General features: G+C 33.8%; 1 protein-coding gene across 22 annotated transcripts in view; it reads right to left on the bottom strand.

Annotated features, from left to right (window-relative positions):
• SRSF11 (serine and arginine rich splicing factor 11) overlaps positions 1 to 16,781 on the bottom strand; it is a 40,962-nt gene that overhangs the window by 21,730 nt on the left and 2,451 nt on the right. For 6 of the 22 annotated variants that reach the window (XM_039838580.1, XM_039838585.1, XM_039838578.1 and 3 more), the window contains exons 1-2: positions 6,388 to 6,849; positions 492 to 625 (exon numbers count right to left, since the gene is read on the bottom strand). Coding sequence is in view for 13 of the 22 variants with exons in the window: in XM_039838564.1 (XP_039694498.1) it covers positions 492 to 625; positions 6,388 to 6,587 (334 nt within the window). In the remaining 9 variants the exon portion in view is untranslated. Of the gene's footprint in view, positions 1 to 491; positions 626 to 6,387; positions 6,850 to 16,781 lie in introns of those variants that run through there. The other 16 variants (XM_039838564.1, XM_039838572.1, XM_039838574.1 and 13 more) reach the window with 9 other exon arrangements.

Here is a 16,781-nt window from a genome sequence, read left to right as displayed (position 1 = left end):
TGAACTTTCATACAAATCAAAATCATTGCAACCCTTGGTATACTGGAATTCACTGTGGGATATATTTTAAAAGTTATCAGTGAGACGAAGCACTAAGGAAATAAAAATAACCTAATCATTTATTCAAAATAGAAATGATATCATGCATTTATTTGAAGGTTTCTGTGTAAATGTGCATGGAGTGAACCATTCACCTTTTGGGCTTTTTCAGAAAACTGAACATTAAATTACCTAAGTAGATGTATCTTAAGGAATTATAAATTAGGAGCATGGTTTTAATGAACTTAAAAATGTTTATTTTATAAAAACAGATCTGATTTCTAATTTTTAGAATTAAAAAAATCAACAAGTAAAAATATGGGCTGCAGTATAACAAGGGTTTCAAAATGTTAATAGCTTAGATTTTTAACATGCTACTAACACTCACTCTAAAACTATACTGAGGTAGATGGTCATCATAGGATGCCCACACAGATAAACAAAGCACAAACCTTCTGCATATGGTACGACTATCAAAGCTCTGTCAACGAATACAGTGTTTGTCAGATGCTGTGCCACAACTGCTGAGTCCGGATCATGGAACTTAACAAAGCAGACACGGGATGAGACTGGCAAAGGTGAATCACTAAAAAATAAAATAATAGTAATAATAAAACAACAGAAAAAGAATACCAGCTAAAACATAAATGATTTATAAATCATACATTTGCATTCCAAAAGCAAAACAGGCAGGTAAAAATATATTTCTGTATATATATTAACCAGTTCAAAAAACAGACATTTCAAATAAAGTACTACTCATTGAACTCATGTAGCAAATTGCACGTAAACAATCAATCATTGTTTAATTTTATAATTTATCAAGTTAAAAACAGCTTGAAACTAGTCTCAGAGTTTCAGTAGACCACTAAAGTGTCGACATTTTTTTTCATAATACCAATACCAGCTATTTTTAAATGCAGGTAATAAGTAATTAGTTTTGGCTTAGAAAACTTTCCGTTAGGGCTAATTTTTCAGAGTAGAAAACATGAAGAATTTTCAATTCAGAAACAAAAGAATACTGTGGGAAAGTACATCTATTTGACAAAGAGTTTTCTTGACCTGCCTACTAAATGCCTTGTCCTTTTTAACCTACAGCATAACTCTTAGGCATTATAAATAATCAGGGCTCTCTCCCTTAGAGCACTTTCAGGGGGAAAAAAAAAATAAGTACACAGGGAACTGTACTCCATCCCCTAGTATTACTATTCTGCAAAATTTCAATTAGCAAAAGAGCTACTTCCTTCAACAAATTGCTTTCTTAGGTAAAATAAAAACAAGTACTAAAGTGCAAGCTATGGCAACAGTAAGATACTTTAGTGAGTAGGGTTTCTTTTCTTTCTTTTTTAATACAGGATGGTTTAAATTTCTGCCATAAAACTTTCAGTGAAAGGGATGAGTTAAATAAAGGCAGGGGTTGCTCTCTAACCCCAACCCAAATGTTAAATGTTATTTAAAAACCAACGCCCTAAGGCAGTAGTAATCCTATCCTCCATAGTACATTAGAATCACCTGCAAAAAAAAAAAAAAAAAATTCATTCTATCTATTGATCCACTAAGATCTCTGATGAATGAAGTACTAAGTGATTCCTCTTTTATTTCAATTCTGACAATTTTTTATGCACCCAGGGTAAAGAACCATTGTTTCATTATAACAAGTGAATTATATCTTGAAACTCAATAATGAAAAGAAAATCTTGTAATATATAGAATGAGGCTTATTAACTTTTCTAATAAAGTAGATCTTTATGTATACATAAAAATGTACTTACATCAGATTTGGTTACATTAGGTATTTCAGTGAAGTATTTGCTGAAAAAAAGTTCTACTAATTTGTGCACTAACATGAAAAGAAATTATTTATGAAGACTAATATGAAGCTAAATAACCTGAGAATTCAAATCCGTCAGAACTTACAGCTTTACCTAAAGGCACTGCCCATACTAAGCACAGAGCTTATCTAGCTTCAAAGCAAAGTTGACAAGATATCCAAATGGAATTTCAGTCATCTTGTTATAGAGGCTTACTGCTAAATGTTTTTGACAGGATACAGTATTTTTTAATGTAGACGCTGTTTTTTAATGTTAAGTATTACTGGTCTCAAATTTAACCATGTTGCACCGAGAGTAGAGGAATGAATGCCACTTCAGCAGTTTTAGTACCAAAGCTATATAGCACTTTGTATTTCTGACATCCATACTTTCACTACTAAATGAAAAAGCTCTCTAAATGCTGTAATTTTATAGTCTTAACACCTAACATATGCACTTTAGTAGGCACTCAAATTTCTTAAAAAGTGACCCTTACCATTTCTTCGTCACTGTCTATTGTCATCTGACCAAAAGAAAAAAGTGACTATCAAATATTAGTTCTTAAGAGAATAAAAACATAATGAACAATTCTTTTTAAAAAATTATAAAGTACTGCCTACATGCTCATAACGTATTTTCATTTACTTGGTAATCTAAGATGATTACTATTTTTTCTACCAACTCATGTCATAAGAATGCTACAATTATTACTTGGGCTATAATCAAAGCTGCAAGAAGTGATGAGGTAAAGATAAAGGATAAATAATTTAAAAACCATGGAGAAAAGAGTCACAGTAAGTCAACTCAGAAAGGCAGATAATCCATCTCTCGCCACTTCAAAAGGTCTATAAATCCACAATTGTACTCTTATGTTTTCTCAAACTTATCAATAAGACATGTTAATGTAAAATAGAGAATTGATGTCTGAATATAATTTCCATACCTCAGAATTTTGTGCAAGTAGCACTTCTAAAAATGTTAAGTCTTTACTCCTTATCTTTGACAATATAAATGAGGCTGGGAGTTGAAATGAGCTAAGGAGCAAGATAGGAAAAGTGGGCTCTGTATGCTTTGCCTTAACCTAAGAGTGGTGGTTGTTTCTAATGTTTCTTTAAATGTCCTCTAAGGGTTGTTTCAGAATCTTCTGAGATGTACATAGAAAATTCAGATTTGTTTTCCATCTGATGCCCACTGAATCTGAGAATCCTCTATATAGGAGGGCTCTGATTCTTAACAAGATCCCCAATTGAAATCTGTGCCCATTAAAATATGAGAGCTTCTGGTTTAGGCCATGGATACCATGCTTTCAACTTTCTACCTTAATAGTGTGCTAACCGCTACTGATAATTTTGAGCTTATAAACAAAGGCATCTCTTAAGCCTTCCCCAAAAATAGCAGGTATGTAACAAAGGTACCATTCACTTAAAAAGTTGACCCTGTTGACCTCAGATGCCCTCTCCCTCACTGTGCTTTTATTCAGTTTAGTTACTGCATAACTTTGACATATGCTTCACTGAGATCATTACCCTATAAACACTCCAGTTGTATTTTTCATTATGAAATCACACTAAAATTAAGTATCTGAAGAATACCTAAGTGTAAAAGAGATTCCACTCGCAAGTTGCTAAATCAAAATCATGATCAAGTAGTAAAAGGGTTCACAAATTGGGGTTCAAATCCTAGGTCTGACAATGGCAGAGTGGCTTTGGTCTACAAAACCACCTATATGAATTTCGGTTCACCCATCTGTGAAACAAGGTAAAATACATTTTTCCTCTGGATTTGTAAGGACTAAAATAAAATAAAGCATGTAGTATATAATAGACACAATGTTGAATTTCCAATATGCACTTTAAGAACAACTAGAATCAAAGTAACTGTTTTTCTTTTTAAAAGACAATAAATAAGAGGAACACTGACAAACTTTCAAATAGCTATAGGGTTGTCATACTGAAGAGGTCAGAATAATATCTGTTGTGCAGAAAGACAGTATTATCAATGGCTGAAATTATAGGCCAGCAATTTTTGGCTTAAAAGAACTAAGAAATAGATGAATTCAATAATAAAACAAGGAGAGAAACCTTCTTGAGAAAGGTCTTCAGTTGTCACTGAAATGTTTGGCACAATCTCAAATCCCAGTATTCCTCCCCGTCCCCCAAATAGGCAGGGGTTCAGCCATGTATGTACTTTTAAAATGCCCCTCCCCCACCCCCGGTTACAATGACAACCCCAAGGGTCTTCATATTCTAGAAGAGGAAGAGAGATGAACTTACTCTTCAGTTACTGATTGGTGCTGTAGAGAAAAACAATGTAATTAAGTTGAATACAGAAAAGCAGGGGTGTTGTGTGTTTTTTGTTGTTGTTTTTTAATACAGGGTGATAATGTGAAGGCTTCTCTAACATTTGAGCGACAAAAGGAAGCAAGCATGGCCTTATCTAGGAGAATAATTCCAGGTGGACATAATGCTTTTTGGGGTTCAAAACACACACACACACACACACACACCCCCATTAAAAATATCAAGTGGCAAATGTGTTTATAATATTCAGAATTTTATGTAATCTGAGCCACTCAATCTTATTCTATGAGTAAAATGAACCCTTTTGGACTACTAAGACTGGGTAGTACATCATCTCCAGAGAGCCAGTGTTGAAAATTGTAGCAAGCTTAAAGAAATTGCCAACAAAGTATTTCCAAATTGTGTAGGTCAGGTTAGTTATTGTGACTTAAAATTAGCAACAAAATCAACATTAAATAAACAAAAGTAGACGTTACATAAGTATTCAATTCAGGAAGACCACTATGGTAATATAACATTCACTATGGTGTAACTTCTGTACATTTTCAGAAGAGAAAATGGTGTGCATGTGGGAACATATATGAAGGAGTCAAAGAGCAAAAAGGTGTTAATTTTTATCTCCTTCTTCCAATACAGGGAAAGCAGTCCTCTTAATGCACAGTATAACAGATCATGTTATCTGGTGCACATCAATTACCCTGGTTGTTATGAAACTACTCAGATTACAAAGCAAAAAGCCATACTCTGGTCCATAGTGACTCCCTCTAAGATCCTGACCATGCATAAGGTAAAAGAGGAACCAGTAAACTGCCTGCACCTCTGTCATCCTTTTTTATAAATGAATCATAAAAAGAGCATCTTCGAAATAAAAAAAGTACTGTGAAGTCAGCAACTCTAACAGAATTCTTAACTTGTGGGACTGGAAATGATTATTTTATAAATAAATCTAGTATCTCAAATACTTTGAATAACGTGATCACAATAATCAAATGTGTCACTCTCATTTTCCACCATTTTACTGTTTATTAATTTTCTAATAATGAAGAGTATGTTGCGAAAAGACTGAGTAACAGCAAAACGTCTATTTCTACACATTCATATCATGAAAGCTGTATGTCCTTCATTATCAAAGTAAGTCAAATGTCCATTCAAAATAACTACAAAGAAAACACGATCCAAGAATTCCACACTTCATGCAAATTTAGGGGCATGTATATTCCCCTAAAAATTGAAAACACAACAATCTGGAAACAGTAAGAATCATCTGAAAAAATTTTATGTAAGAAATGTTGAAATACGGGAATACTTAACAAATACCACAGTATAATCAAATTCTATTAATTACTTTGGTGTACAAATGTACATAGATTAATGATTTATCACATCCACCAAAAACAGTGGATTCCTTGAGGATTCCAATTTCCTGTTTAGTTCTTATGTGACATCAAAAAACTCAGTGGGTACTGAATTTATTGGCCGTTAACATTTACCACATTTTATCTTAACTTCATACTTAAATTTTTTTCTTCACAGTAATCCACTCATTTAATACTTTTGCGATAAAAATAAAAGTGAAACAGGGTAAAAAAAGCCATACATTCTAAATTAAAAATTTAACAATCTATACAATTCCTTCTAAGAACAACTGTAAAACATAAATGTATACATTTTTTTTTAACAAAAGAAAATCCTTGATTTCGGCTATAGCTCACTTTTGTCATAAAAATTCAGTATTCAGGTTCACCAAATACACTTTCTGTCAAAAATATTAACTGACTTGTATTAACTGGGCCAGAATCACTGAACAGCGATACTCAGCAATAAGTGCATCACGGCCTACAAAATTCAATACCAAATTAACATGGGAATGAATAATTTTTAATTTCCCAAGAACTCAAAGAAACACTGGATTCTTTAAAAAACGAGATTAACCTATACACAAAATACATAAACTGCAGTTGTCTGGCTTTAAGTGCCCAAAGAACGACCACGGCGGCACAATATAAGGGAAATAAAAGTCCAGAGATTAAGAACCAGTGTCTCCTAATCCTCCAAACCCTGGCCCTGCCTCTCTGCACTATTAGCAGGACTAATATGCAGATACTTTCAAAAATATAAGCAACAGCCAGCCAAAGCAACCTGGTCCAAGGAAGCATCGACAAGGGCCTAGGAAATGGTGTAGTTAGGCCCAGGCTGGGGAGGAGTTAGCAAAAACGGCGATGGTGGACGATACTCACTCCGGCGGGAAGAGGCGCAGTTCGTCGATCTTGCCTAGGAAACCGAAGAGGGTCCGCATCTGCTCAGAGCTAGCGCTCGGGGAGACATTAGTCACCTGGATTACCTCGGTGCCGCCGCCTCCGCCGCCGCCGCCTCCGCCACCCGGCCCGCCGCTGGGGCCCGGGCCCGCAGTGCTGGGGACAACGGTAGTGTTGCTCATGGCGCTGCTCGCGTTCTCGCTCCTGCTTTAACACATCAAACACACAACAAACAGTGAAAGGGAGGGGAAAGAGGAACCGGTTCGCCGGAGAGGAGACAGGAGAGTGTCCGATGTTACAACCGCCGCTGCTGCCGCCGCCGCCGTTTCTCCGCCCCGCCGCTTGCCGTGGGGGGGATGGAGGGGGGGAGAGGGAGGGGAAGAGAGCGCGCGAGTTCGAGACCACGAGAACACAAACGGTCGCCCCCACCTCGCCTCCAACCACCTCCTCAGTCGCAGGCCCGAGCTCCCACAATGCCTTGCGGTGCACGGGCACGTCACCGTCGGCTCCGCCCCGCGCAGGCCCAACAAGCCTTGCCCGCAGCCAGAGAACCGCGAGGCACCGTGGTACAGTGAGAGGCGTCATCTCTTTTTGCTCCTTTTTTCAGAAGTGGAAGGCATTAATTTTTTTAAAGCAATATTCATTCCCCTGCAAACATATGCACACTTTGGCAACTATTCTTATTAAAATGCCCACGATATTTACTTATAGAGTATTATCTATAGATCTGTACAGTTACTAATGAAATTTCCAACCTAGCTATCAAGATTTTCCTCCTCACCACTATAACATTTTTTGAATCTTTACATACATTTTGGTAACATTAAGTTATAACTAATATACCACTAAAGTCTTCAAAAAAGATCTATTTTAATGTTATACTTACTAGTGCTTCATAAGCTGATTTTATTTACAAGTTGCCTTTTTAAAAGCATATTTTGAAGTACCTAAATATATCTAAGTATAAGATCTGCAATTTCTACCAAAAAACTTGCTTTACATACACATTCTTGGTTAAAATAATTTTGAAGCTTCTGATTATGTAAAAAGACCTTTGCCTACTTTCAACCTCATCTGAACTATCTTATTTTCATCCAATGTTATGATTTGCAGTTCCCCAAACCTGACAAAATCTTTCATTTCACTGTGCCTTTATGCAATAAAGTTATTAATGACCTCCTTTTTATCTAACTGCCATCCTCTATAGGACCTTCCTTCCTTCCTTCACTTCCACAACTTCTGTAAGCAGTTAAGGGCTTCCTCTTCTCAACAACAAAGGATACATATAATTTGTTCTATTGAACAAAGCTGTGAGTTTTTTGGGTCAGTTTAGGACCTAGCATAAGGTCTGTCACATAGTGACCTATGTGTTAAACACATGCATAAATATGCCTTAATAACAGAGCAAAATTACAAATTACAACTAATTGTATGTAACTCATAAATGTGTATCTGTGAATATTAAAAAGTCAAGTAATTAATTTTCTTACTTGAATCAGACATATGTAACTGCCAATTACAGATTCTTTGCCATTTGATAGTTAATTTGTATATCAGGATCTAGAAAATGGAGGTCATGCTAGTGGCACAGTCCACATCACAAATCTAAACATGTCAGCCTACACTTACGGGAAATACCTGTCAAGGAAACCTAACATACACCCATCATAATTCTCCAACTCACCTTTAGCTAGCTTACCTTACCCTAGAAAATAGGACCTGCTAGCCTTATAAGGAAATCACCCACCTCTTGGCCAATCATGCTGTTTCCACATTGCCTCTTCTAATGCCCTATAAAACTCACTCTTGCCCAAAATTACTTGAGAAGTGTGCTCCACTGCTTATGGGGCAGTGTACTCCCCAATCCATGGATTGCTTTCCCTTGAATAAAGGACATTAAATTTGTTACAAAATTGTTTTAGTTTTGTCATTTGACAAGTTCAATACCTATCAGGAGTGCCTACTATGTGTCAAGCATGCTACAATTTTCTATAATAAAAGGACAATAACACAAAGGCAGGGTTCATGCATGACTGTTTTTTTTAATGTTAGTATCTTTTTATTCTCTGTGGTAGACAGAAGTTTTTTACATTATTCTACACTTTTCCGCATGCTTGACATATTTCACAACTAAAATTACACATCCAAACCAAAGAAAAAGATAATTCTGTGATAAAATCTTCTAAATCATCAGAAGCCAGTTTATGTATAATAACTTTCAGAACATACATACAGATAGATGATGCTTCCATATGGAGAAACAACATGGAAAAAAATCTTATTCTAATAAGGAATATATATATATATATTTTAGGTGAGGCAACCCTTGGTTGACCTCACAGACTGCAAGGACCTTGTTAGCTTACAATCCTTTATTTTTTATTTTTATTTTTTATGGCTATAGCACCTAGTCTTCCTAGGTGGCCTCTCATCCAAGTACTAACCAGGCCCGACCCTGCTTAGCTTCTGAGATCAGATGTGATCAGGCTTGCTTGGGGTGGCATGAATGTAGAAGGGAATATTTTTGAATATTTTATTTTCAAATTATCCAGCAGCTAGAAAAAATACTGGACTTAGAGCCAGAACACTGGCCTAAAATACTACCCTATCATTTATTAAGTGTGATCTAAGAAAATTTTACTTCACTTCTAAGAACCTATCTCAATCAGGAGCTGAATGAGGAGCTGAATCATAATTTTGAATATCCTCTTATGTCTAACAAATAGGTTAAATAATTTATTAATATCTTGCATTTTATTGTTTGTTTCCCATAGAAATGAAGTAGCTAAAGGCAAATAAACATTTCAAAGCAAAATAACAAATATATCCAATCTATCTTAGTTTTAAATCACTTCAGATTTGTTTAGGCTCCCAATAAACAAGACTATAAGAAGTACAAAATCTGGAGATAGGTATCATGGCTGACTATTTCCTTTAACCCCAGCATCACAAGAGGCTATTATAGAACTCTAAAATTCCTCAAATATTACACACCTACTATTGTCTAGAATTTTCTTAGTCACTAGGAATACACCAGAGAAGATAAGCAATGTCCCTGATGTCATGAAACTTCAAGACTAGTATGGCGAACTTTCAATAAACAAAGATGTAAGGGAGTAATGTGCTGTGATGAAAACAAACCAGGATGGGAGATGGTGGAGAAGGTGTTATCTAAGGCTGAGACTTTAAGGAGGAAGCAAGCCATTTGAATTTCTGGGGTAGGAACAATCCTGGCAGATGAAATAGCTGATTAGAAAGGTCCTGAGGGTAAGAACAAGTTTGAAGAAAAGTAGGAAGACCATTCTTTTTGAATGAATGCTTTCTGGTTTATACTTCAGAGAGAAACTTATATGGAAATCCTTCCTGTCAATATCATATGGGAAGTGAAGTGAAAGATGTATATACAGGGAAGAGTCACAGCTCATCTTTGGGGATGTTAGGGAAGGCTTCCAGATATATTTGAACGATAAATACTATCAGTCTCACTAAGGGTTAATGCAATTCCTAGTCCAAAGCAAAAAGTAACCTGCCATTTTGGCCTATGTAGTCCTTTTGGCTTATATATGCACATTATAGTGCATGATTTCTGATAGGCTTTTGAAATACAGAAAAAAACTTACAGTCTCCCCATAATAAGGCCCTAATGCTCACAGGTAAGGAATACCACTACCCCACTACTAAAAAAATTTTAAATGGGTGGTTGGTATTGGCAGGAAAGTCTGTCAAAGAATATTAGAAAATAATGCTTTAAGCAAATTCTCTAAAACAATACCAATCCTCACAGTCATAATAAACAAGCTGTAGTTCTTGCCAATCTCAAGCTTCTAAATATCTCCTGTGTTAAAAAATGAAACTAGATCTTTATTTTACATTACCCACAAAAATTAACTTAAAATGGATTAAAGACTTAAAGTTAAATGAAAGACCTGAAACCATAAAGCTCCTAGAAGAAAATACACAAAAAAATCTCCTTGACATGGGATTTGGCAATAATTTTTTTTTTTTTGATATGACAAGAACACAAACGACAAAATCAAAAATAAACAAGAGGGACTATATCAAACTAAAAGCTTCTACACAGCAAAGGAAACCATCAACTAAATGAAAAGACAATCTATGAAATGGGAAAAGATATTTGCAAACCATATGTTTGATAAGGGGTTAATATCCAATACATACAAGGAACTCATACAACTCAATTAAAAATGGACCAAAGACCTGAATAGACATTTGTCTAAAGAAGATATATGAACAGCTAATGAGTACACAAAAAAATTGCTCAACATCACTAATCTTTAGGGAAATGAAAATCAAAACCACAATGAGATATCACCTCACCTGTTAGAATGGCCAGCATCAAAAAGGTGAGAGATAAAAAATGCTGTGGAAAAATGGGATCCCTTGTGCATGGCTGATGGGATTGTAAATCTGGTACAGCCACTATGGAAAACAGTATGGAGGCTCCTCAAAAAATTAAAACTAGAACTGTCATATGATCCAACAATCCCACTTCTGGGAATATATGTGAAGGAATGAAAACACTGTCGAAAAAGATATCTGGACCCCCATGTTCATAGCAGTATTTCAATAGCTAAAACATGGAAACAACCTTAAGTGTCTATCTATGGATAAATAGATAAAGAAGTTGTGATATATGATGGAATATTATTCAGCCATAAAAGTGAGGCAATCCTGTCATTTGCAACAACACAGATGGATCTTCAGGGCATTACATTAAGTGAAATAAGTCATACAGAAGAAAAACAAATACTGTATGGTTTCACTTATATGTGGAATCTAAAACAAATAAGCAAACTCATAGAAAAAGACATCAGATTTGCAGTTACCACAGGCGGGGGTTGGGGGAAGAGGGAATTGGAGGAAGGTGGTTAACAGGTACAAGTTATAAGATAAACAGTATGAACAAGGTAATATACAACATCATGACTATATTTAACTGCTGTATGATATATGTGAAAGTTGTCAAAATAGTAAATCCTGAGTTCTCATCACAAGGAAAATTTTTTTCTTTTTCTTTTTTTTTGTATCTATATGAGATGATGGATGTTAACTAAAGTTATTGTGGTAATCATTTCATGATATATATAAGTCAAATCACTATGCTGTACATCCTAAAATTATATGGTGCTATATGTCAATTATATCTCAATAAAACTGAAAAAAGAGGACACTTGTAGTAAAGACATTTCTAAGAAAAAAAACCTCATGTTATTTAGTTAGAAGGTCTCCAATTAAAAGACAGAATAGGCACAGTATGTACTATCACTCTACCCACTGGACACCATGTTCCCAGTTGGAGAGGTCACGTCACTTCTGTTACTGTTAGCCACCTTCTTACACATTAATGGAAAAGATGGTGGAGTCCTCTATATTGACACAATTTTGCAAATATAAAAAGCAACAAGCCTTTTATTAAATTAGTTGTTTAGCAGATAATTCCCTCTAGCAAATATACTTTCTGAGGACAAGAAAAGCAATGTTTCAATCTCTGTTTCTAAAGTCCAATAATGTTATATTAGAACAAAGTCAGAAAATGTGCTAGAAACTTTACAAACGCCTCACATAATCTGTTCAACAAAGGCATGGTGAATGAACACAGGAATGTAGTTGTTAGATTTACAGGTAAACTTGATTGAGTTAACTCTCAAAGTATTTGGCTATATATTTTATTCCTTATAGCTACAGAAAGCAATAAGTAAAACCTAGGAAATAAACTGCTGCTTACAAATCTGTAACTTTTAAAAAACTTATCCGTAGATCTATTTTAATTTGTATTTCTGATTCTACAAATTAGATAATTGTATTTCTGTTCTAGTTCTATAACTTAAGACAATTCTACAAATATGAATATCTATTTTAAAATAAAAATTGTAAACCCCATTCTCCCATTTCCTCTTTTCCACCTAAATGAAGGGGAGAAACTAACGGATGAGTTAACATTAGGAGACTGATAAACAGGTGGATGGAAACACACAAGACAGAAGAAAAGTCTACATACATTTATTTCCAAGTACTTATTTTGTATTGTTTAATCTATATTGTCTATCAATAGCAAGGGTTCTATATTTATATTTTAAGACTGACAGCATAGGGTCTGTTAACACCTTGAAACTGTAGGCAAATATCTACATGTACTCATTTTTCAAAGCTTTATTTTTATGATGAACATAGAGCAAAAAGGTAGAAGTTTGAGCATTTAGATACTATTGTCTATATCTATACCCACAGGATTCTCAGCTACAGCGCATATGCTTGCAAAATCAGTCTATATACTTGTACAGCTTTGTTTAGCTTTCTTGGCTGAATGGGATCAATAAAAATATTTGGATGGGGAAACTCCAGCTATAGACTACTCAGTATTATCCTCCATGTCACATAAGATTCTTTTGCAGTCTCAATTGAGAAAAGGCCGTTTAGGGACTGCTTCACAATCTTAAAAAAGAAAAATCCAGTGGAAAAAAATTCAGTAGAGTTATATAAATTTTGAAGTAAATAGCTTCAAGCATTTTAATATTAGTTTTTTTCCAAGAAAGGAATTATACATTTGCATCTGTTGAGTATTGCTCTAAAATGAATTTCATCTTAACAAAAGAAAATTATTTCTAAAGAGTCTTTTAAAACTGGTCAAAACAAAAGTGTACTCACTTAGTAACAAGAGGATCTACAGTAACCGAATGCTTTTTAAATGCCTTTTAAACCTCACAACACTTAAAAGGTGCTACAGTGATTAAGAATGCAGGCCCAGACTCAAACTGAGGGAATCTATCACCAATTAGGATAACTGTGAACTTTGACTCATTACTTTGTGTTTTAATTTCCTCCTCTGAAAAACGAATAATGCCTATCTCACTCTGTTGTTGTGAGGATCATGAGAGAATAATAATACAAATGCTTAAAAAATAAACATTACTCTACAAATGGCTACTTCCACTGGGTTCCATTTTATACCATAACTCTATTTTAGGCTGGCACCTTGGACTAATGCTATTTCATCATTCACATGAAAAATATAAATCAGAAAAGTTAATACACATAGAAGAGTTTCTTATTTAAAATTCCACATTTTAATATGGGATTTGTGATATATTAAAATTTTATTACGAATTGATAAATGCAAAATGTTAAATATTCAAACTATATGAGTGTAACAAGAAGTCTCCCATTCCATTCTCCTACTCATGTTCTCAACTACTACAGTATGTGCTGCCTATATAATTAGCCATGTGAACCTCTATTCCCTTATGTAAAAAGTGAGGATAATGATATCATTTAAAGTTTTTAAGATTAGATATATTGTGGATATGAAGCACTTAACACAGTGCCCAGCACAGGGGCACTCAGCAAATGGTGTATACTGTTACAGGAAAGTCTGTGTTCAACTTCCTCATCTTTTCAATGGATGAATAATAACAACAACATTTTTTTCTTACCTTAGAGCACTATTGTCAAATATAATACTTTGTAAACCATTAAATGATAGTAAACATGTGAACTATACTATTATTAGATGCCTTTTTTCCTTTGAGAGGCTGCTACAATGGAAACATGATACCAACAGATATCAAATTTTCATATTCATTTTGATTCTAAAGCAGCACTTTACCAATAACATGCATAGATCAATGGATGACTAAACAAAACATTCCTTTTCTAATAAAATACAAACGTTTCACGAAAAACTCTAGGAAGGCTTTAATTACTTCTCTACATTTTTAGAGCAAGAGTATTATTCTTATTTTCAAAAGATACAACTGCACATATGTTTGATTAATATTAAAAGTACTATGACATGGGTCAGAGCAACAGACTATGCAATGACCACAGATTTAAAAAAAAAAAAAGGAAAATATTACTAAGTACATGAAACAATCTAAATTCCTGATGGACACTCAAGGCCACAATGCTTCTTTCCTTTACTTGCCACCCTAGTCACTTGAAACTATGAACTGAAGTTAGTTTTAAGCCGCAATTAGCTCATACTGTTCTAAAGCATGTGGAGACATTGATCAAATAATTACTTTGAGGAAGAGGAAGAGATGGTAGAAAGGTAACTTTCTAGGAAATGAGGAGTTAAAAGAAAAGCGAAAAGGTCAATATCTCAAAGATGAAAAATAATCAAAGCTACATTAACTGTAGATAAATTGAGTGATGAGTGCAAAACATGTATCTCTAGAAATATGGGGAGCATAGCTGGGTTCACAGATTTGCATTGTAAGAACCAAGTAGTAAATGTTCACTAGTATTTCAACACACCAATGATGGTATTTTTCAAATAATTTAAGAGTGATATTTTAAAGAATAATAATAATAAAAAAAAATGATGTAGGAAAAAACTGAGGACGGATTCTGAAAGTTAAACTACCATTTATCTAAATTGTAATTTGAGTATAAATATTCCACTTTGAAACTGTATCAAATTGTTAAATAAAAATTTAATTGTGATTGTCAATAAACTACCAAATTATTCACATTCTCCACCACTCATCAATTTAAGTTGATACAAAAAATAAAAATAATGACCTAAGGGACCACGACCTGTCTTATTAAAACTGTTGAGGAGCTTTGCTCATATAGAACAATATTCCCCATGTATAATCATTTAATGTCCTTTTGAAGTATTGAGCAAACGAACTTGCAAGCAGAATCCAATGGAACAAAACTATAGCAGGAGTGATATAAAGTCAAAATTTAAAATAGGGTATTTCGATTAAAACTAAAACTAATTTTTAAACAGATTTATTAGGTGGTGATTTTGTATGTGTTTAAAATAAAGACAATGATACTATGAAGTACATTCTAGGGTTTGCTGTCCCAATTTTCTCTCTGTATTGCTTTACTATTTTAAAGCAAACGAATTCATAAAACCTATACAATTAACATTAAAATTAAGACTTTAAGTCACAGAACACATTTATCTTGAAAAACCAAGAAAATTGTCATTAAAGATTAGAGGAAAGCATCACTGAGAATGCTGCGTAATATTTTCAGCTGATTCTAGAAAAACCAATAAACAATACCATAGAGTTTTTATTTAATGATATAAGTAAGAATCCTTTACGATCACTGTTTCAGCTTTTTTTTAATAAAAAGAAAATAACCAAAAACTAAAAGAATTATGAATTTAAAAAAAAATTTTAAACTAGTTCCTCCACTTCACATGAAAAACACTAGCATGTGAAAGCCTTTTTATAAGAGGAAAACGAAAATGACACTTTCCTAAAGCTAGAAGACTAAAATTCTTTTGTATTGAAAATAGAGAGAATTATATGACTCGACACTTGAATCAAATATTAAAACTGCTAGAGTAAGCTCACTATTTCACGATTCAAAAGAAAAAGAAGGAGCACAGGGAACAAAGAATATAGAAATGAGTAATCTAAAATAAAATGCACTGCCTCCATCAGAAAAAAAATTACCACACAGAACTCCAACAACAAAATACAATTCAAAGCAACAATTTTAGTCATCTGAAACTATGACTAAAAATGCAAAATAGGCACTGCCTTCAAAGAAATAATATAGAATGTTTTCTACTGACCACTTTTAAAAGTTGGCAGTTATAGACCTAATCGAAAAACAAATATGAAACACTTAAATTTTTAAAGGAAACTAAAAGACATGAGTAACAAACACCTTTCAAGTTGAATATTTAAAACAGGATGAGCCAGTGTCTGATGTAACTTTACTCTCGATTTTGATAATTTAAAAGCAAACTGATGGAGTAAAGGACAAACACAGAAATTTTTATTTGAGTAATAAGTATAAGAGGATGTAAAAAATTCAACTAAAAAACATTTAACATTTAATAAGCAATATCTATTAGGACCAACTCCAATCAGTAATGACAATGTTAAAAAGTAAAATGTTCTACCAATAAATAACTTTATCATAAAACAGTTCTCACAGATAAGGCAATATTCTGATGAAAGATAAACAGAACACTGATCCAAAGTAGGCTAAATCTAAATCTATTACTGTACACAAAAAGAAACTTCCTAGAAATGTCTGCAAAGCAAATTCACTTTGCTCATTTGATAACTTTTTTTTAAACAAATGTCCTTAAAAATTTTGCACAAATTAATGGCATTTTCCTTTACAATAATTTCTAAATTTGCCTCAATAAATCCATTTTATCAATTGAACCTTTCGGCTTTGAAAAAAATCCAACATGAAACAATATTCTTAAATGTAACAGGCAAGTGTGAAAATGTCATATTAAAATTTTAATGGTGAAGAAAAGCTGCTCCATTTTACTTTGAAAATAGCCTTACTTTCCCTTATGAAACAAAACAGTATTTTTGGCAATGTAATTCCTAGGTTCAATATATTTTTAGTTTTTCCCCTTTTTTATTTAG

Source organism: Pteropus medius, unplaced genomic scaffold (genome assembly GCF_902729225.1).
Source record: "Pteropus medius unplaced genomic scaffold, Ma_sr-lr_union100, whole genome shotgun sequence".
NCBI lineage: Eukaryota > Metazoa > Chordata > Mammalia > Chiroptera > Pteropodidae > Pteropus > Pteropus medius.
Note: the sequence above shows the minus strand (reverse complement) of the source record. Positions and strands in the feature narration are given on the sequence as shown.